Source organism: Acinonyx jubatus, chromosome B3, assembly GCF_027475565.1.
Source record: "Acinonyx jubatus isolate Ajub_Pintada_27869175 chromosome B3, VMU_Ajub_asm_v1.0, whole genome shotgun sequence".
Taxonomy (NCBI): Eukaryota; Metazoa; Chordata; class Mammalia; order Carnivora; family Felidae; genus Acinonyx; species Acinonyx jubatus.
The window spans coordinates 80,546,184-80,567,478 of record NC_069386.1 but is presented as its reverse complement, the minus strand read 5'-3'; the positions used below and the strand labels follow the sequence as shown (position 1 = coordinate 80,567,478).

General features: G+C 38.6%; 1 protein-coding gene across 6 annotated transcripts in view; it reads right to left on the bottom strand.

Moving 5' to 3' along the window:
• The window catches only part of AKAP6 (A-kinase anchoring protein 6), a 487,418-nt gene that overhangs the window by 241,606 nt on the left and 224,517 nt on the right, over positions 1-21,295 (bottom strand). For all 6 annotated transcript variants that reach the window (XM_053224350.1, XM_015073684.3, XM_015073690.3 and 3 more), the window contains one exon: positions 4,779-4,901. In XM_053224350.1, the coding sequence (XP_053080325.1) occupies positions 4,779-4,901 (123 nt within the window). The remainder of the gene's footprint in view (positions 1-4,778; positions 4,902-21,295) is intronic.

Here is a 21,295-nt window from a genome sequence, read left to right as displayed (position 1 = left end):
TATTACATTTATCAGAGTGCTTGTGTGGCTTAGTCAATTAAGCGTGTGACTCTTGATCTCGGCTCAGGTCATGATCTCATGGTTTGTGAGATCAAGCCCTGCATCAGGCTCTGTGCTATGCTGACAGCACAGAGCCTGCTTGGAATTGTCTCTCCCTGCCCCTCCCACTACTGCCCATGTGCACATACACACACTCTCTCTCTCTCTCAAAATAAATAAACTTTAAAAAATTATATTACATTTATCATTTATGGCTCTATAGATGACTACATTTTATCTATGGTCATGTCCCTCAGATTGCAAATCCCTGAGAGGAAGAAGCCAAACTCATTCATCATGTATTCCTGGTACCTACATAACTGCCTGGCACTCACAGGTGCTTGATATACATGAACTCATCACCACCATTTCCCCCATGTTTTCTCATCCATCAAGTTGAATGAAGAATATTGTTTCTCTAATGCTATTTCTATGTAGTTGGCTAATGTTTGCCCAACATGACATGGTACCACCTATGCAAATTTATCTCCCAAGTTTAATACAGGCTCTGTGCTTAGTTCTTTGTCCTAACTCTTACACAGCTATCTGGGGTCAGCTAGACTTTGCTTTCTCCAACTAGATATCTGATTGGCTGTATACTGAAAAATCTATTGGCCTGTTTTCCTACAATTGGTTTCATATGATATGGTGCCCATTTGGTGAATTAGGCATACATAAAAACCACTTGGGATATCAGAATTATGTTTTCAGAAGCAAATGGACATGAAATGAAATCTCTAGAGGGAGAAGTTGCTGTCCTTCTCTGCTGCTTTACTCTTAAGCACACTAAGATATTATAAATTATCTTAAAGGAAAAAATCTAAATAGTCTGCCCAGAACTATTTATGATTCTTCTATTTATGATGCATCCAGTCAAATGTAGCTTTTGGTAACTTCTGTTTCTTAAGCCACTAAAAAAAGGTGATAAGAGAAACAGCCTAAAGGTCCAAAATCTGTCGATGAAGATTTATGTGATAAATCTCTATAATGGAATATTGCTCAGCAATCAAAATGAATAAACAGTTGAAATATGTAACATCCAAATAAGTATGCTGGGTGAAAGAAACCAAAGTATGCTGGGTGAAAAAATAACCAGATGAATGGGAGTGGGAGGGGGAGAGAGAGAGAGAGAAGGAGAGAGAGAAAGGGAGAGAAGGAGAGAGAGAGGAGACGAGAATAAAAGAGAGAGAGAGGACACACATTGTTTGACTTCTTTTATGTGAAATTCTAGAAAGTGCAAAATAATCTTCATAATAACAGAAAGCAGATCAGTGATTGCTTAGGGGTTAGGGAAAGGCCAGGAGGGAAAGGAGGAAGGAATTACAAAGGGTCAGGAGGAAGCTTTTGGAGGTGATGGATATGTTCACTATCTCGGTTGTGAGGACAGTTTTATGGGTGCATACATTTGTCAGTTTGTTGAAACTTGTAGGCATATGTATTTTAAATACATACAATTTATTACATGTCAATTATACTCCAATAAATTTCTTTATAAAAAAAAGTTGACAGAGGTGAAGAAGAAGGGAATCTGTCTAAAAACATGTGTATACAATACTGTTTTGAAAGTGATTTTCAAAGAAGAGGGATGTTCACTACTTGCAGAATACCTTTCCAGAATGACATTTTCCTGAGAATGTCATTTTTGAGGAAGACAAGAATTGTATTTTTGAAAGGAGCAGCCGGGTTGCAAGCAGATGATTAATTATCATGGAAAATCATTGATGTATCATTGCAATTTCACAGTATTTCTTACAGTTAAAATAAAGCTCTTTCATATCTCTCATAAAGGTATTGTGAAGCTTTAATTGATTTGTGTTGGTAAAAACCCTTGGTTACCGTCATGGAAAATAATTGAATTAAACATCAAAATATAAATGTACAACTTTTGTTATTGTTTTTATGTTTGTTTTTCTTTACAATGATCATTGCAGGGTGCCAACTATTCTAACACATGATTAAACCAGGGAAGACACTGGACTCAAGGGTTTGCACATCTGCTGATTTAATGTTAAATTATAGAATCTATAAAGGTGTTTAAAGAAACCTGTATAGCTATCTCTACATCCTGGATAATCTTGCAAATACCACGGGCCCACTCATTAAGGAATACTAATGACTTACACAAGCTGAATTCAAGGATATAAATCTCTGGGCTTACTTGTATACTTTCTTACTTGTATATATTTTTTGCCTTCTTTTGAAAAGAATAACTTAATATTAACTCAGCACCACAGTAAGGAAATACAATAAAAAATATAAATGACAGTATCGATCAGGAGGACAATGTAGACATTGTCCTCAGGGACACAGAGTAACTCAGGGTTTGTTTGAAAGACATTTAAACAGGCTGTATCTAGAGTAACAGACACTGCACACAGCACAGCGGTGACTCAGTAAGTGTCCTTAAGTATCACTGGTGATCCATGCACACTAAGTCATCAGTAACTGTTGGCCAGGATTGCTCATAATTTCGCAAGTCAAAATTGTGACTATGACTTAAGACTCACTGAGCAGAGCTGGAGAACACAGCCCCTCACTATTTGCAAAGCAGAGATAAAGATGTTCCTATGTTATCTCTATCCCAACCAATATAATTAGACATGATAGTAGAGAAAACTCATTTCAAGAAAGTGTTGATCATTAGGCAACAAAAAAATTATTCTTTAAGAGCTAAACATTTTAAGGAGGACTTCTTGCTGTGGATCCAATGTAGAGTGTAAAGAGGATGATGGGGCTCATGTTTTGGATGAGACTGTCACTATGAGGCAGGTACACATACGTGCAATTCATTATGGTCAGCTGCAAAGAGTTTTGCAACTTATTAAGGCTACAATACAGTAGTCACAAGCTACATGTGGCAATTTACATTTAAATCAAGTGAATTAGAATTAAAAATTCATTTCTTCAGTTGCTCTAGTCACATTTCAAGTGCTCAGCAGATACATGTGGTGAGTGGCTCCCATGTTGGACAGTGCAACCTTGAATATTCCATTCTTATAGAAAGTTCTAGCAGATAGTTTAGGGCTAGAATGAGGCTGAGGCCAACAAAGGGATGCTAAGGAAGGAACTCTGTAATGGGGACTTGAGAATGATGAGAGTGCATTGGTTACAAAGAGGCCATGTTGCTCAATTCCTGAAGAGAGGGGAGACCCTGGTTCATACTCTTCTAGCCTGGCTTTCAATAAATAGCCTAGAGTTAAAGCACTTTGTATGTCCCCATGCCCTCTGGGACCTCAAAAACTAAATGTGTGTTTTCCATAAAATATTAAATCAAGAGAAATTAAGACAGCACACTTAATGTGAAATAAAGTTCATATACTCCTGTTTAAACACAGATTAGAATTTCTGTCAGAACAATGCCAGTGAAAAGTTGACATTCTAATTAATACAATTTACATTATAAAGCACTGAATATCTTTATCTTGCTATTATGAAATGCCCTCTTTAAAAAAAAAAAAATCAAGGCTCTACTCAACAGGGAATTGAGTACCAAGGGCAATATTTAAAAACCCATGTACAAGAGAGGTGGTTGGGGTCACTGGCATTTTTACACACAATCAACCCAGGTCTCTAAAAATGGAAGCAATACACTCATCCTCTTAAACATAGTTTTGTGTCTTTTATCATCCACAAAGCTATTTTCATGCAGCAATAGGATTTTGAGTCTGTTTTACTTGCAATGACATAAAACATACTGCAAAACACAAACACCAAAAGACTAAAACATCCTCTTTCTCTTTCCCCTCTTTCCCCCTCTCACCTCCCTCTTTGTCATTCTCTCATTTAACATCACAGGGAACGTTCTGGAACCCTGTGAACTCACGCATAGGTAGGACTCCCACACAATGTTTATTCAATCCAAATTCTGAGTGTGTAAGAGGGGCAGAAAATCAACCCCACAGTTGGGTACCCAAGGATTCGTGTTCATTGCCTTTGTCAATTTTATACTATTGGTGAAAGGAATAAAAATGAGATCCTTAAAGCTTGAATTTTCATTTCCTATGACAACGTGCTTTTTCTTCATGCTTTATCACACTCCACTACTTGGTTTCCACCCCTTCATAATTGATATCGGCCATTTGAAGCATTCAGTAAAAACCTCATGAGGTTCATCAAATGTCCCCCAGTCTATAATTCTTGCTTCTAACATATTCAGAAGCATATTCATCCAAGTATTTTCCACTTCCCCTCCATGGTTTTCCCTGTGCACAGGGACGGGTGTAATGACAGTTGTATTAATTATATGCTGAAAAACCCACATAGCAGCAAAAATGATGGAGATCATCGTTTTAAATATTTTATTAAAATAACCCAGTGTAGAACAGATAATGTAGACCCTCTTGATAATGAGAGGTTCATTAATTTTACAAGAATTCTAGAAAGCTTAGAATGGTCATCAAAATTATCTTTCATTTATTTATTTTTTAAGAAGAGGAAAGCCTTCAATCATAGCTTTAGAGAACAAGGGTCTAGTATATTTTCTAAGGTATTTTTAAGTTAATTACTCACCTTCCTGGAAAAAGTTTTGAAAAAAATAGCTTGAAATATGGAGGATTTAGATTTCATAATATATTGAAATGCCTGTAAATTTTCAGCTTCTGTAGTTTGCCCCATTAAAACTTGGTTTCATTAGCATATAATGTCTTGTGATAAATAAAAATGATACTCCCCATAAACAAATAAGCAGTGCATTAAAATCCTCCCATTACTAACAGCAAAAGCAACTCAGTTTTGCCTACCAAGTGTGTCTCCAGGTACAGTTTAAGGCCATCCGTCTCTGCTTTAGGGGGTGTCCAATTCTCAGTGGTTTCCATGGCTTCATTTAACCATTGAATGAATTCATCCAGCTTGTTTACAAACCCCTTGACACAAAAAAAGGGAAGGGGGAAGAAAAGGACAAGAAAAGCATGTTAGTTGGTCATTTCTTTAGGCAATTTAAAAAATCCCAAACATCATCAATGGTAAAAATTGATACCACTGGACTCCCATTCTGGTTCCACACTGTAAATGGAATTTCCATGATTCCCAGCACTGAAATCTATCAAAATGGAAAGAAATTGTGCATGACTCCCTCTCAGTTTTTCCCTAGGAACATTTTTTTCTGAGGAATTTGGATTGGATTGTCAGATGTCTTCGTAAAGATGTCTTCAAATCATCAAAACATTTCTGGTGTCTGACAAGTGCCCCCAAAGCAAAAAATCAGGTCAGTCCTGCTAGGAACACTCACTGGATTTGGGGGATAAAAGCATTCCCGTAAAGATGGTGTTCTTTACTCAGAAGCCTATGGAGTTGAGTTGCCTTAACTGAACTACATATCTATTTTTAAATCACATAAGTGTTTAAAGGGATTTGGATGAGTTCTACTGACAGCCCAACTGTCTGTGCCTGAGCATGGGTTCTAAGAAGCAAGGAAGGGTAGAGGAGGTGGGATCAGTGAACAAAAACATAAACACCTGACTGGGTGTGTCCTGCACATAAAGAAATATTCTTGGCTAGGAAGCACAAATCACAGTAATCTCGCAATTTTTCAAATAGTGGTTATAAAAATTTATTGACCATTTAAGAGAACACATCTGTAGAAACGGAAAATATTTTGAAAAAATGAAAGCCCAGCTATGAACCTAAGGGAAAGAAATGGGGCTGGGCGCCTGTTTTCTGTGTCTAGGTAAACAGCACCACCTGGAGGTCGAAAGGAGCAAGGACCAGCTTCTACATTTGTACTCACTGAAATGGCTTGGAGTGCTATTTCTCTTATTAAACTTAACCCGTTCTTCAGATTTGCCTTTTGATTAATTTTGGTTAATATTTTTAATGCTTAACTTAGGATATCCTGAGACTAAATTAAGAATAGGTGAAAATTCATTTTCTTTATCATGCTTCTCAGAAGCTAGGCTTTGTTTTTTTCTTTTTCAATGTTTATTTTTGAGAGAAAGAAACAGAGTGTGAGTGGGGGAAGAGCAGAAGGAGAGAGAGAGAGACACAGAATCAGAAACAGGCTCCAGGCTCTAGGCAGTCACCACAGAGCCTGGCACGGGGCTCGAACTTGGGACCAGAGAGATCATGACCTAGGCTGAAGTCGGAAGCTTAACTGACTGAGCCACCGAGATGCCCTGAAGCTAGGCTTTGTTATTAAAGTTTCTCCTGAATAATAGTTTAAGATTTATAACCCTTTAATTCTAGCAGTTGATTGGCCTCAAAATGATTGTTAGGGAATGAGAAAATGGGACTGAGAAGGATGGTAAAGAGGAAGACAGACAAGTAACACTCAGAAACACATTTCTGTCTGTCAAAGGTTGACAGAGAAGAGCTGTGGTCATTGGTACACCTGGAGTCCATCAGATTGTCCCACGATGCTCTGGGACTGCTGCCAGCCTGTGCAGAGCTCAGCCAAATCATCCCACATGGTAGTGTATCTATCCCATGTTTTGAAAAGCTACCCAAAGCTTTGCCTATTTTATCCCTATTGTGCAAAGGTCAAACGATAATCACACTCATCCTTTTGAAAACCTAGCCTAATCAAGTTGTTTTGGTAAAGCCAATAAAAAATATCATATTAGAGTCATCTTAATTAGAAGCTAAGGCCTATGCATTTGCAATGGACCGAGGTGGGAACCAGAAGGTTGTTTAACATGCCTCATGTCCTGGCCTCCAACCCCAAATTAATGACCTCACTGTGACTTCCTCTGGTCATCACTCAGAAGTGTTTCTTCCAGGTGAGGTGAAAATGTGTCCAACAGGGATAGCTTCATGAATGTCAAATAATGCATTCCCCTACCAAATGCATTTTTCTGATGATCCACCCAATGGTAGGAATCCATGCCAAGTAATTCTTTTTGCCCTTTCTCATAGATTGAGGGTATCAGTTTGTCTGCGCTTTTTCTACATTTCCATAAATTTGAGAGTTGCTTTGTTTTTCATTTCCTTCCAAATACTCGAGCCTTTTAACACAGATGTTACTTTAGGCTCCCTGTTTTCAGTCGAGCCTCCCACCTGTTTTAAACATCACTCCCCAAATTCATCTTTCTGGTAGACTGCCTATGACTCAGAATACATAAGAAATTCTTATCAGACTTGATGATTACCATAGATCCCTACAGATATGTACAGTAAATCTGTGAGCAGAAACAATGATAGAGTGTGTTAGAACTGATGTCCTAATTTTTCATGCTCTCATAATTAAATTCTATGAAAAATTAAGATATTCTTTGTTGGCCAAATGGACTTACTGAAACATCTACAGAGCCTCATCAGAATACCAGAGTCTAGATGGTTGATAATTGTGAGATGAAATAGTACTTTATATCATTAAACAGTACTTACTATTGAATTTGGACTTGAGTTGTTTTATCTGCAAATTGGTCTGGGGAGAACATTAAGTCAGGAAGGAAATTATTTTGGAAAGAACTGATTAAATCCAAGAAGACAAATAGTAAAAGATGTTATTTGAAATATGACCAGTTATATGCTATTCATTATCTTCTCTTCCTCCAAAAGACAAGCAAACAAAACAATGTGTGTATATGTGATCGCATGGGTACTTCATCACAAAAGGTTGGTCGTAGCCAAAGAGTATTGAACAATGTGTGACAGATTTCCTAACAGAACCATGATTACAGAGTTAGCTGAAATCCATGAGGTGCAGATTAGGCAAACTCATGGGACCCAGGTGAAACTTTCTGGATGATCTTTCTGCATAGCCTAGCCAGAGAACAAAACCAAGGCTGTCTGATACAGATGAAACAGGTCCTTTTCAAGGCTTCTCTCTGGGTTTCCTCTGAATTATATCCCTACCTCACCAATTTTCATTTGTTGCGCATTTTCTCAACTCTTTTCTTGCCAGTGCTTAAAAGTTCCATCCATCACAACAGAAATCCGGAGAATCCCTGCAATCTTATAATAAAATGCTAAACACTTCTTCCTCTTAGGGAGCTCTTAGCTTTCCACCTCCCCTCCTGCTAGTATGTGTAGCCACAAAAACATAAACAGAAATCATAAAGGCAGATGAAAGTGAAACCCATCCAATCCTTGATACCTTTGTCACTTGCTGTTTCTCCACCTCTCCCAGCCTCTTTATGTGTGGTTTTCCAGTGTACTGTGTAATGGACAGTATACTGTGTACTATCCCCATATCATGATATGCTCTTCTTAGAAAGACCAGCTAAGTGCCACTCAGTATATCAAACCAGGCATGCAATGTGCAGGAGAATTCACATTTGGATGTATGCAGGGAATATCTGATGCTAATTTTCAGAAGCTCTGTAGAGTCCTTGTGGTGTGAATAAAGGAAAATGAGGTTACATAAAAAACCACAGGGGAAAATACAAAATTTTATTTATTTTATCATGAGGATCAAATCCTAGTATAACAAATAGTGGGCACTCATTCACTTTTTTTAACTAATATTTATTGTGCCTACGCTGTATAAAGCACACCTCTGGACATTGTTGAGAATAAAAAGATAAACATCATTGAGGCAAAAATTTCAGCAGAACTTAAAGCATGAGTAAACACTTGCCTACTCAATTCAACTAATTTTAATAGTTAAAAAAAATTTACCACCAATAAAGAGTTGAAACACTCTCCTGGATGTTTCTGTGAAATATATTCTGCCTGTATCACAATTCTGTCTGTATCCAAATTTGTTCTTATTCTTATTATGTGACCCACCTCTGTTTGTTTCTCTAATATTCTCAGTTCATACTTACTTATTCTGAGAGTCCAAGATGACTATAAAACCAGATTTTTACTTATTCTGAGAGTCCAAGATGACTATAAAACCAGATTGTATAAAACACAATCCAATGCTGCCATCGCACTATATAAAAGCACATCTTATGCACATTCAACTCATTGCTACAGGCTGAATTACAAACTTCTGAAAGGCCACATTTCAGCCTTCATTGTTCAAACTCCTGTTGATGTATCTTATCTGCTTCGTCTCTCTCCAGTCTTTTTCTACCACGAGTTTCCTTATTGTCCATTTCCATTACGCTTCTCTGACTCCTGCCAAGCTCTCCAGGAGAGCACTGAGTGTGACTCAGTCCACAGGCTCCAATCTTCCCAGGCCACCCCCCTTGATTATATCCTTTTGTATAGGTCCCTTGGCATATTCATATCTGACACATGTTTTGAGAGTCTGTATACTCTTCACTAGAGTCAAGCCAGGATTCAACACCCAGAAGAAACCCTGGCCATCCAATGTGAGAGGAAACAGAAAGCAGTTAGACTTGTTACCACCAGTTGAAAAGCACATTTCACACTTCCAAATCATTTGCATTTTAAAAGTTCCTTAATGAAGTGCTTCTTAAAAATCTTACTTTTAAACTTTCTAAAGCATCAATCTTTTTAAAGACTAAGCAGCAAAAAGTGTGTGCAAATATACACTTTCAGATTTGAAGATCATATTCACAAGGAAAATTTACACTCAGGTCTTGCACATAGCTACACCCTCATGACAGATTAAGAATGCCCATTATTGGGGCGCCTGGATGGCTCAGTCAGTTGAGCATCCAACTTTGGCTCAGGTCCTGATTTCACAGTTCATGGCTTTAAGCCCCACATTGGGCTCTGTGCTTACAGCTCAGAACCTGGAGCCTGCTTCAGATTCTGTGTCTCCTTCTCTCTCTCTGCCCCTTCCCCACTCACATTCTCTCTCTCTCAAAAATAAACATTAAAAAAATGTTTTTAAAGAATGCCCATTATTTGTTTTATGTCCCTACCTGTTTCTTTCTACCACAAACCTAGTTTGGTTAAATAAAACCTGTGGAGGTGATTACTGTTGCCCTCCAGCAAGCCTGTCATGTGGAGCAGGAATAAAAAGGGAGAGCCTTCCTGGGTGCCAGGTATGGGACCAGCAGATAGCAATACAGTATAAAACGAGACATAGTCTCCGCCTTATGGTGTTGTAAGCCTAGCAGGTAATTTTTCTTTATAGAATTACATAATTTTTAGATCAAATTGATATTGAAACCTATTTCTCTAAAAGGGGAAAGGGGGGCATATACGACAGGAAGTAGATGCTGTGTTGTTACACATCTGTGGAGTGGTTCTGATTCTGGTCATTTTACAGATGAGGAAACTGAGGGTCAAAGAAGGTGAGTGACTTCCAATGGCAGAGTTGGGACCTGACCCCACATTTCACTCCGAAGTCTATTTCTCTCGCCCCACCACACTGACCTCTAGCAATAGTACTCTCAGAGACATGTCACGGGACCCAAATGAAAGGGAAGCAACAATTCTTCCCAGCCTCACGGTCTTGGCACTGAGGCAAAATTCTCTAAACTTCCAGTGCTTCCACCTTCACTTCACTTCACTTCACTTCACTTCACTTCCACCTTCACTTCACTTTCTGTTAATTTTTCTGAAAGGAGGTCTTTGATGAGGCTAGATGCTTAACAAGGAACACACACCTTTTGTCTGTTTGTTTGCAAGCAGAAATCACTGTAAATTTCACTTGTAACTCATGGAAAATTTCAACCAAACATGCAGGCAGTTACATGCTACAATTAGCCCATTTTATCACTGCCTCAATTATAGATGAATCTGATATACTTTAATCATGAGAAGAAGGCCCTTAGTTCTCAGGAGTTCAGCCAAGGACTTCAACTGCTAATTTATTTTTGTTGTTTGTTGTTTTATTGTGTGTGTGTGTGTGTGTGTGTGTGTGTGTGTCGCCAGAAAGATTCTCATTTCTCAGTGGACAAAGAAATCAAGCATGATGTCTGACCTCGTCTAGATCAAATTAGCTGCGTTCAGATAGGGATCTGAAGAGCATCACAAAAGTAAACTATTTTCACTATATTTATGAAAAAATTGTTCAGTCTCTATTGTTGACTCTTGTAAACATTTATTAAAAAGTATTTACCTTTTTCTTAGTATTCCAAGATTCAAAGATTCACTGAATGATCTCATCTGAATGATGCTAGCTGAAACAGTATGTAACCTTCAAACTGACCTCACTGTGTGCCATGACCTTTTAAAAGTATTTTATATCCATTAGATCGTTTGAGTTTCATAAAGACCTTGTGAGGTAGGTAGTATTGTGACCTGTTTTACAGGTGAGAAGACTGAGGCCCTGAGAGGTGAGACCTGTCCAGTGCCATATGGCCAGAAGATAGTGGATTCAGAACCTGAATCCAGAAAGCCTCACTGGCATCACAGGAAATCGTGAGAGGCCAACTGATCTAACAAGTTATCTAAGTCCCTGGCAGAAATTGGAAGTTGAAAAACATTTAAATGAGGATTAATCATGAGGGTAGAAGAGGTTATATTAAAAGAGAAGAAAAACCACCCCCATCATGAACCAGTATGGATATTATTAAGAGAACAGTTGCTACAACCAGACAAAACTGAATTTGATTCCAGGCTCCATCCACCTCTTACCACCATCATAAACCAAATGAGCTACCTAATGTCGCTGAATCTCAACTTCCTCATCTGTAAGATAGGGACAGCAGTTTCCATCTTGGGTTTACATGAGGATTTCAAAAAAAAATGTATATATTTTAAGGCCTGATGTAAAACTAGGGCTTGCTAAATGATTTTTAAAAACCATTCCTAATTAACAAGTTCTAATTTGATCTTTTATCTAATTCACTCAAAAAGCTTTGATTATTCACTAAGTGTGCAGCACGGTGCTAGGCCACAGGGGAGATGGATCAGAAAAGTCCCCCCACAGCCATGAGGTGAGAGGAGAGGGAGCACCGAGGCTCTGGGCATGCAGAGGAGGGAGTCGTGACTTGTCTCAGATCATCAGATGAGACAATGTGGAAGGGGAAACCTCTAAACCTGTAAGTTAGTATGGATTCCCCTATCTCCTTATTCCACCAGTAGGTCTGAAGGGGATCACATTTCTCCATAAATAGCCAAGAGTTTAAGAATAATCTGGCTTAATTTTTTAAAACACACCACAGGCTTTGGAGCCAATCTTTACATTAGCGATGGCTACCAACGAGTAATTGCAATCCTCTTACCCTACCCACAAGGAAGCTTTATTTAGGCTCTGATAACTGGAAGACTTAGAACTCCATTTAGAAGCAAAAAGTATGCATTGAGATTTTATACGTACATCTACCAATGTCTATATTTAGCCTTCCATTTCCGGTTAATTCATATATACATAGTTCCTATATGAAATGCCTAATTCAGAGTTTTACACAATAGTACTCAATGCAATTCACCTTTACTTTCCAATTTACCTTTCCTTCCTTTTTTCTGGCAGGGGCTGGGGGAGGAAAGGTAATCCGTATACTTAATGTGCTACCCAAGATCCAGAGGCTCAAGACAAAATGCCAAGGAGTTAAAAGAGATGTTTTAGATTCTACTACCTCACACATTTACCAATGTTCCTACCCACAAAATCCAACACAGTGTAAGTAATTGACAGAAGGGAGGATATGGTGTGTGCTTTTAGAAAAAAGATTGAAGAGAAAATGAAATGGTTTAAGGCAGTTTTAACTCTGATGCCACAAGAAAACTCAAATACTGAAATGTTTTATGAAATATTTAAGCTTCTTTTCTAAAGGTTGAATGGAATGTCTTTAGAATATAAAAATATTCCTGATAAAATTATCCCAGAATAAAGTAAAAGGCTGTCAGTTGGAAAGAGAGCAAAAAAAAAAAAAAAAAAAAAAAAAAAAAAAAAAAAAAAAGGCATGGAATGGTATTATCTAAAATTGACCAGGTGGGAAGTTCTATTCTATCATGCAGAAGGGATAAATGGAGCTGAATGACTGTTGACAATACTGTTGACAATAATTTCAACTGGGAAAAGAAAAGCCCAGAAAGATTCCTGATTCTCACAATGTGAAAGAATTTCCTCCAACAAATCCAGAGTTTGAGTTCGGTTGCTGCCTATTGCTTTATAAAAAGAAGTAATCAACATATTTAAGGGCAAAACAAGATTGAAATGCATATCATTAATGCCTAATAAAAATACGAATGAATAAAAGACTTGGAAATAGACTGGAACTAATAACAGGTTAATATTAATTGAGCACTTATTATGTGCCAGGAATGTATTCAATTCTAACAATGACACTACGCTATAAGATTCCCACACCCTCTATTTTATAGAGGAGAAAACTGAAATATAGACAAGCCCATGCACTTGCATTTGCACAACTGTGAACACTTCCACAGGAGTGAAGCTAGGGATCTTCCCACGGAGTCTGGCTGCCCCAAAGCTTTGCTTACTTACTCTAAAGGAGATCTTGCATCAAGCACCCCAATTCCCCAGAGGCACTGACTGAGCAAATCAGGTCATCTTTATCTGCCTCTAAATCCCCAAGAGGATTCACACCTTAGATATTCACACTTCACAATTTAGGATTATGATAGCTGAATGCTTTATAGGCTTTTCATATTTTGTATTATAAACAACAATCCTTAACATCTGGATGATGACTGTCTACCAGCTATTCTTCTAATAACTTATGTAGTCATTGAGTCTTTATGAATTTCCCTATTGTACAAAGAGGCTGAAGCATAGAGGAGTTATGCAATTTATTCAAGGTCACAAAGCCACTAAATAGATATTAAGTAGTTCTGTTCCAGAATCCAAGCTCTGAGCTATCACACTGACATTCTGACCAGACTTATTCCCATGAGGTTCACAGAGAGAAAAAAAAGGACAGGAACACCCAATGTGGTCCACTTATTTTTTTAAATGTTTATTTATTTTATTTTTGAGAGACAGACACAGAGTGTGATAGGGGGAGGGGCAGAGAGAGAGGGAGACACAGAATCCTGGAGACACAGGCTCCAGGATCTCAGCTGCCAGCACAGAGCCCGACGCAGAGCGTGAACCCACGAACTGAGATCATGAACTGAGCCCAAGTTGGTCACCTAACTGACTGAGCCACCCAGGCACCCCATTCTTATTTCCCAAGCCTTTGTGAAACCCCAGCCTGAGTCACACAGCTTCAACCATGCCCATTACAGCCACCTCTGTTTTAGAGAAGTCCCTGCATCTGTGCTCTTTTCAATCCCCCTTTTTCTCTTTCTTTCTTGACCACTGTTTCTCTTTTGCCTTTTTTCTTCTCTTTCGTCTTCTAATCACTTCCTTCTCTTGGTCTCTACTCCTCTCTCCTTTCTTTTGCTCCCGTCCCTTCTTCTCCTCTTCTCTCTCCCTGCTCATTCCTTCTCTTTTTCTATAGTTTTAAGTCTCCCCCGACCTAATTAACTGGAGCTAATTAACAGCTTTTAATAAACATTTCCCAACACGTCCATAAAGTTTTGGTGAAAGGGGCTGCTCCTTGATACTAAAGTGCAGAGCTGAAAATGTTATAATCCTGTGTTTAGATTAGGTCTAAACTTTCTGATTAGTACTACCTCCTTGCAAATCAATATCTGGAACAAGAATGCACGTGGCTAGATGGGAGTGTTTGTAGAATGCTAAGATCATTCAAAAGATTACCTGCAATTGTTGAGTTCCTATTTATATAAATACTCTCAACTTTATTTGGGGAACACAGAGTTCTTTAGTAATGACAAGGTTATTATTTTTAGGGAAAAAATGGAATTATCACACTGAGTGAGCAAGAAAATAGCCATCTTTAGTAAATGGGGTAAGAGTTTTGCAATGATATATCCAATAAGGGATTAATATCCAAAATATATAAAGAACTTATACAACTCAACACCAAAAAATACAAATAATATGATTTAAAAATGGTCAGAGGACCTAAATAGACATTTTTCCAAAGAAGACATACATATGGTCAATGACATGTGAAAAGATGCTCAACATCACTAATCATCATATCAAAACCACAATGAGATATCACTTCACATCAGTCGGAATGGCTAGTATCAAAAAGACGAGAAATAACAAGTGTTGATGAAGATATGTAGAGAAGGGAACCTTACTGGTAGGAATGCAAATTGGTGCAACCATTGTGGGAAACAAAATAAAGTTTCTCAAAAAATTAAAATTAGAAATACCATGTGATCCAGTAAATCCACTACTGGGTATTTACTTAAAGGAAAAAAAGCTACTAATTCAAAAAGATATATATGCACCTCTATGTTTATTTGTTTTTTGATTTACAATAGCCAAGATATGGAAACAACCCAAGTGTCTTTTGATAGGATTCTAATTTATTAGAATCTAAAATGGTAGCCAATTTAATTTTAGTTGCAGGTACTATTCTCCAAAAGAAGCAATAAGATATTCAGAAGGAAGAAGCAGCTCGTAGGCAGATTATGAACATGGTATTATTAGATATTATGAGTTTGCTTTCTGAACTCAGTTGAGGTGTGGAGCAAAACCTGGGTTAGAGAAAGAAACATACAGGTGGTCCTGGAGACCATAAGCATGGATGAGATAACCTGGGAACAGTGTAGAGGGGCATATCCACTGTGCCTTCTTTTGATAGGTGAGTGGATAAAGATGTGGTATGTGTATTTGGGAATATCACTAAGTATCACTTAGTATCACTAAGCCATAAAAAAGAAGATCCTGCCATTTGTGACAACATGGGTGGATATAGGGGACATTATGCTAAGTGAAATAAGTCAGAGAAAGACAAATACCATATTATTTTACTCACATGTAAAAAAAAGCTGAAGCAGACCCATAAATACAGAGAACAAACTGGTGGTTGCCAGAGGGAAGTGGGTAGAGGATGGGCAAAATGGGTAAAGGAGAGTAAGAGATATAGGCTTCCAGTTATGGAAGGAATAAGTTACAGGGATGAAAGGAACGGCACAGGGAATATAGTCAATAGGATTGTAATACTGTTGTATGGTGACAGATGGTGGTTACATTTGCAGTGAGCATAGCGTAACTTACGGAGTTGTTGAATCACTATGCTGTACGCCTGAAACTAATGTAACACTGTATGTCAATTATAGTTTAATAGTAAATTTTTAAAAAGAAGAAAATAGCCACCTTTCTACCAGAGAATTTCAGGGTTGCAAGTCAGTAAAGGATAGAAATTCAGCCACTGCACTATCATTAGAGCCAAGAAGACAGAAAATAGTATTATCTAAATACATGTGCTTGGAAAGAAGAAAAGTTTACATGCAGATCAGAAACACAGATCTAGTCTTCAAAAGGCCCTTAGGACCCATCTAGTTTAATGCTTCCCATTTTACAGATGACGAAACTGAGGCTCAGAAAGGTTAAATACTTGACTGATACACAATGAGTAGACAGCCAAGTCAGAAGAACTCAGGTGTTTTGTATTCAATATACAGCTCAAATTTCAAAGTTTTCAGAGACATTCTTTGGCCAAAATTTCTAGAGCTCAGAAAAAAACAACAGGGGTGCCTGGGTGGCTGAGTCGGTTAAGTGTCTGACTTTGGCCCAGGTCATGATCTTGTGATTCGTGGGTCCGAGCCCTGCGTCAGGCTCTGTGTTGACAGCTCAGAGCCTGCAGCCTGCTTCAGATTCTGTCTCTGGCTCTCTCTGCCCCTCCCCTGCTTGTGCTCTGTCCTCCTGTCTCTAAAATAAATAAACATTAAAAAAAATTTAAACAACAACAACAAAAAGGACAGAACTAGAGCTTTTAAAATTAGTGCAAACTTTCAGACTACTATTGGTTTAATTATGTATTACTACCTAGATTGGGTTGCATTAGGCCAGCTCAAGTAAAGATTAAATTGTTTTTTTTCATTCAAACTCTAAGCGTACGTACATACACATACACATGTATGTATTAGGTATTTTATTCAAAAACTATTTATTGCAAGCTTACTATGTATCAGAAACTGTATAGGCCCTGGAACTCACATATAAACGACCCAGATGCCTCTCTTACAGAATTCGGAGCACAGTAATATAAAGTGTGATGTGTGATAATGTGGATCAGCAGTTCTCAAACTTTTAGAACTCATTTAGACTATTAAGAATTATTAAGGGCCCCAAAGAGCTTTTGTTTCTATGGGTATCAATATTCATTTTAGAAATTTTAAAAATATTTATTAATTCATTTATAATAACAACAATAATATATATGCATATTCACATAGTACATTGTTATGAAAAATAACTTCAAAAACAGTGAAGAGTGGCATGATGTTAGCTGTATGTGAATCTTATTAATGTCTGGCTTGATAGAAGACAGCTGGATGCCATTTCTACTTCTGCATTTAATCTGCTGAAATATCATATGCCATATAGCCTCTGGAAAACTCCGTTGTACACAGAATGAGAGTGAAAAGGCAGACATAATTTTAGTATTAATATGAAATAGTTGACCTTGTGGGCCCCCTGAAGGATCTTGGGAACCCTAGAGGTACCTGGATCATAGCCTGGGAACCTCTGTTGTAGATCATCCCAGTGTTCAGGAGTCAATGGAAGGCATTTAACTCAGTCTTGGGGCATCAAGGAAGGCTTCTAGGAGGAAATTACAAGCAAGCTGAGCTATGCAGGATAAGTGTAATTCATTCAGAAAATATAAATAAATAAAAGGGTACTGGGAGGAGCAGAGAAGAACATTCCTGGCAGATAAAGTCTGAGAGGGAACAGCTCATCTGAGAACTCTATGTAGCTGAGAATGGCTAACACTGTGGGGCAGTGGCGGGGGTGGGAGGGAGGGAAAAACTGAGAAATAAGATTGAAGGGCTTGACCAGGAGCCAGACCACACATAACACACCTGGAGTCTGGACTGTATCGTGAAGACAATGAGGTGGGACCGGATTTCTGAAGCAGGGGAGTGAGATAATCTGATTGGCATCTTAAAAGATTCACTCTAGCTGCAATGTAGAGAGTGAATGGCTGAGCATATGGTTGAGATCAGAGAAGCCAGTTAAAAGGCTGCTCCGTACAACATGAAGTAGTCAGTGAGGGCTGGACCAAGGCAGCAGCAGTGGGCATGCAGGAAAGGTGTCAGGCTACACAGCAAGAAAAGTTAAAATGGACAGGACCAATTGGATGTGAAGGATGAGAAATTTGTTAGAATCCAAAATGATAGCCAACTTAATTTTAGTTGCAGGTACTATTCTCCAAAAGAAGCAATAAGATATTCAGAAGGAAGAAACAGCTTGTAGGCAGATTATGAACATGGTATTATTAGATATTATGAGTTTGCTTTCTGAACTCAGTTGAGGTGTGGAGCAAAACCTGGGTTAGAGAAAGAAACATACAGGTGGTCCTGGAGACCATAAGCATGGATGAGATAACCTGGGAACAGTGTAGAAGGGCATATCCACTGTGCCTTCTACATCATGAGGCCCCAGAGGGCAGTGCACTCAACATGCTTCACTCTAGTCCCTTATTCCATGTCTGTCTCAGTGATTCTTGACACTGGGCTGTGTCTCAAAATCAACTGTGAAACTCTTTAAACATATGCCAAATTCTGAGAAGGAGAATCTGCTTCAAAGTTTCTAGGGCTACAATGATATAAAAGCCGACAGCTGTGGGGCACTAGGAACATTTTAGTGTTGATCTCTGAAAAAAAAGTACTTGCTGCCCCTTTGTGACAAGGTTGCAAGATATGCTATAATCAGGAGACGGGATGTTCTCATAGGAAGTACTCTGGACTGGGGGAGACAGGTTCTAGCTATAAAATGAGGGCACTGAGCTGAATGATTCCTCGTGCCTTTCTGACCGTTCGCATCTGTGGCTCTTGCATACAGAGCCTCCTTTAAAGCTATATACGTTCAGGTGGTTGACCGCCTCTCTTCTATCTAGGAAACTGATCTTGGTGACCTTCACATACTCCCAATGTCTCCCAATCCACTCACCATGTCTATCCTTTGACATTGAGCCTAAATGTCCCTTTCCCAACAAATCACCCAACCTATTACTGCCTTCCCAAGACACTTTCTTATTCTTTCCATCTTTAGCAATCAGAGCTTTGAGGGATAATTCTAAACCTACTGGAGGCCCTTCCTTTTTCTTCCTGTAATACATTGTAATGACCCTCCCTTTGGTTAAAGAGTGCTGTAAGAATTATTATTTATAAGCACATAATTATAAATAAATATTATAAATATGTATAAATACAAATTATAAATAAGTACATATTATTTATAAGGTTGTTGTGTGACAATATTACAAACTAGCAGCTTGTTTGTATTTGTCTGAACACACATTCATAGCATAAATTCCCCTACATAAACTTCCTAAAATGTCAAGAAGTACATTAACTAAAATTATTGGGCCAATTAGAGGAGAATTATCTCTAATACAATATAAGAATCATCTGCCAAGACAGGAGGCCCAGAGTCTCATAGAGAAGAGAAGTACAAAAATCTGGGGCAACCAGCACAGTTCCCAAGAGGACGGAGAAGTAGCCTTAATCATTGTGGGTGGGGGTCTGAGGCTTCATAATGACCGAGGTCGCTGGAGGTGAGAGGAGAAAACAGGGTGGTGACGTCTGATCCCAAAAGGCTGAGTGTAAGGGTGGGATCAGAGAAGCCAGTTAAAAGGCTGCTACAGTACACCATGAAGTAGCCGCTGAGGGCTGGACGGAGACAGCACCAGCGAACGTGGAGGTTACAGACAGAATGACCTACATACAGGAAGCTGCTAAGGCCTGACCCCTGCCCTCTCATAATAGTAATAATAACAACAACAGCAACCACAGGAGCGAACATTTATTGAATGCTTACTACGTAGCAGGTACTCACCTCAGCTCTTCATACATTTTAACACGTTCACTAGTCACCATGCTTACGTGGAAGGTAACACTTTTAACCCTATTTTGCAGAGGAGGAAACTGGGACAAGGCCACATCGCTTGGTGAAGACAACATAATATTCCCAGCCACCACACTCTGCCACCATGTAGCACCACAGAAGCTCCCCCATCTGTTAATACAGGTGACTCCAGTAATCACTTCCTACCAATGTTACCTTTTCCTTTGCCGTAGAGTTCTACCTAGTACTTTGCAGTATATTCATCTCTTTTGGCATCTTGAAAAAGTCTACTGTTCTAGGAGTTCTTTCCAGCTATATTTTGCTCATATAAATGTGTCTCTAGAAAGAAGAATGGGCACAATATAACTTTTCATGAGCCCTGTATCCTATGGAGAAGGCACTAGTTGACAGTCTCTTGAATACCATGGCATGCCCCAAACAATGTAAAACTAAAGATGTAGCGAGGATAGGATAAGTAAAAGGGCTTTAATGGGACTTTATTTTATATGGGTACAAATAGTCTTCTCTACACTATAGGAAATTAAAAAAATATTTTTGTTAATTCAACTTATCAGCTTTATCTTTATAAAGTAATGGGCTCCAGTAGGAAGAAAGAGGAAGAGTACTAGATTGTAATTGTGACATACACCTCTTTCTCTCTGTCTGCCTATCACTCTCCCTCTCTCCCTTACACACCACCCCCCCCACACACACCTTTCAAGCTGAAGTCTCCAGACAAATCAGAAATATCAGAGCACCACCTCTAAGTGACACCTCTCTGGTTTGATTATTTTAAAAGCATTAAAAAATAAAGTAACAACAGCTTCCTTTATTCCTGGATAAATAATTAAAGCAAACAGTAAAGCCACTGGCTTCCTACAAAGTAATGCACAGGTCCGCATCAAAATGGTAGATGGAAAGCATATGGGCCTGAGCTTCCAGGCAGCATCTTTCCTGGGTAAAGTTGTTTATTTGCCATGCAAAACTCAGGCCAATCATCTTCATATAGTAATATCCACAGCCTCAGACATGGTCTGACATCTGAGTGACCTTGACACAGAACCCACCCTCTTGGAATGATTTTCCCCTACATGGTCTGAACAGAGCACAAAAGCAGCGCTGACAGGTAATTTTAAGAAATCACAATGGCAAGTCTGCCAAGGTGAATGCTTCCTATCTGCTTCATTTAGCTTACCTGATTTCCTATAATTTCAGGCTAATCCATATCTAATTCCTACTGGGTTACTCTGTTAACTGTCACCATTGTTCCTGGTCTCATGGCATCTTATGAACTCTAGTCAGGCCCCAAATTCCTCTAGGATGTCTAGTTCTTGTCATATTACAGTGATAGGAATGCAGCCTGAATAGTGTTATACCTTCAGGCTCACTGATGTCACAGCCTCACATTCATGTACCAGGAGGATCTTGTCAGGAGAATTTACCCAGAATCCCATGGAACAGAAAGCCAACCATGTTGAAGTGATATATTCCACTGTGTATCTTACTGAGAAATGGCTGCTTAGTTATTGCCTTACAGTCAATCTCACAAAATTTCAAACCTAAAAAGGATCTTAGATGTCATCCAATTCACCTTCTTTATTAATGTATACTTTTCAAAAGTGAGGTTTAAGAGATTAAATTTCCAAAGTAAAAATACTACTTAGGGGC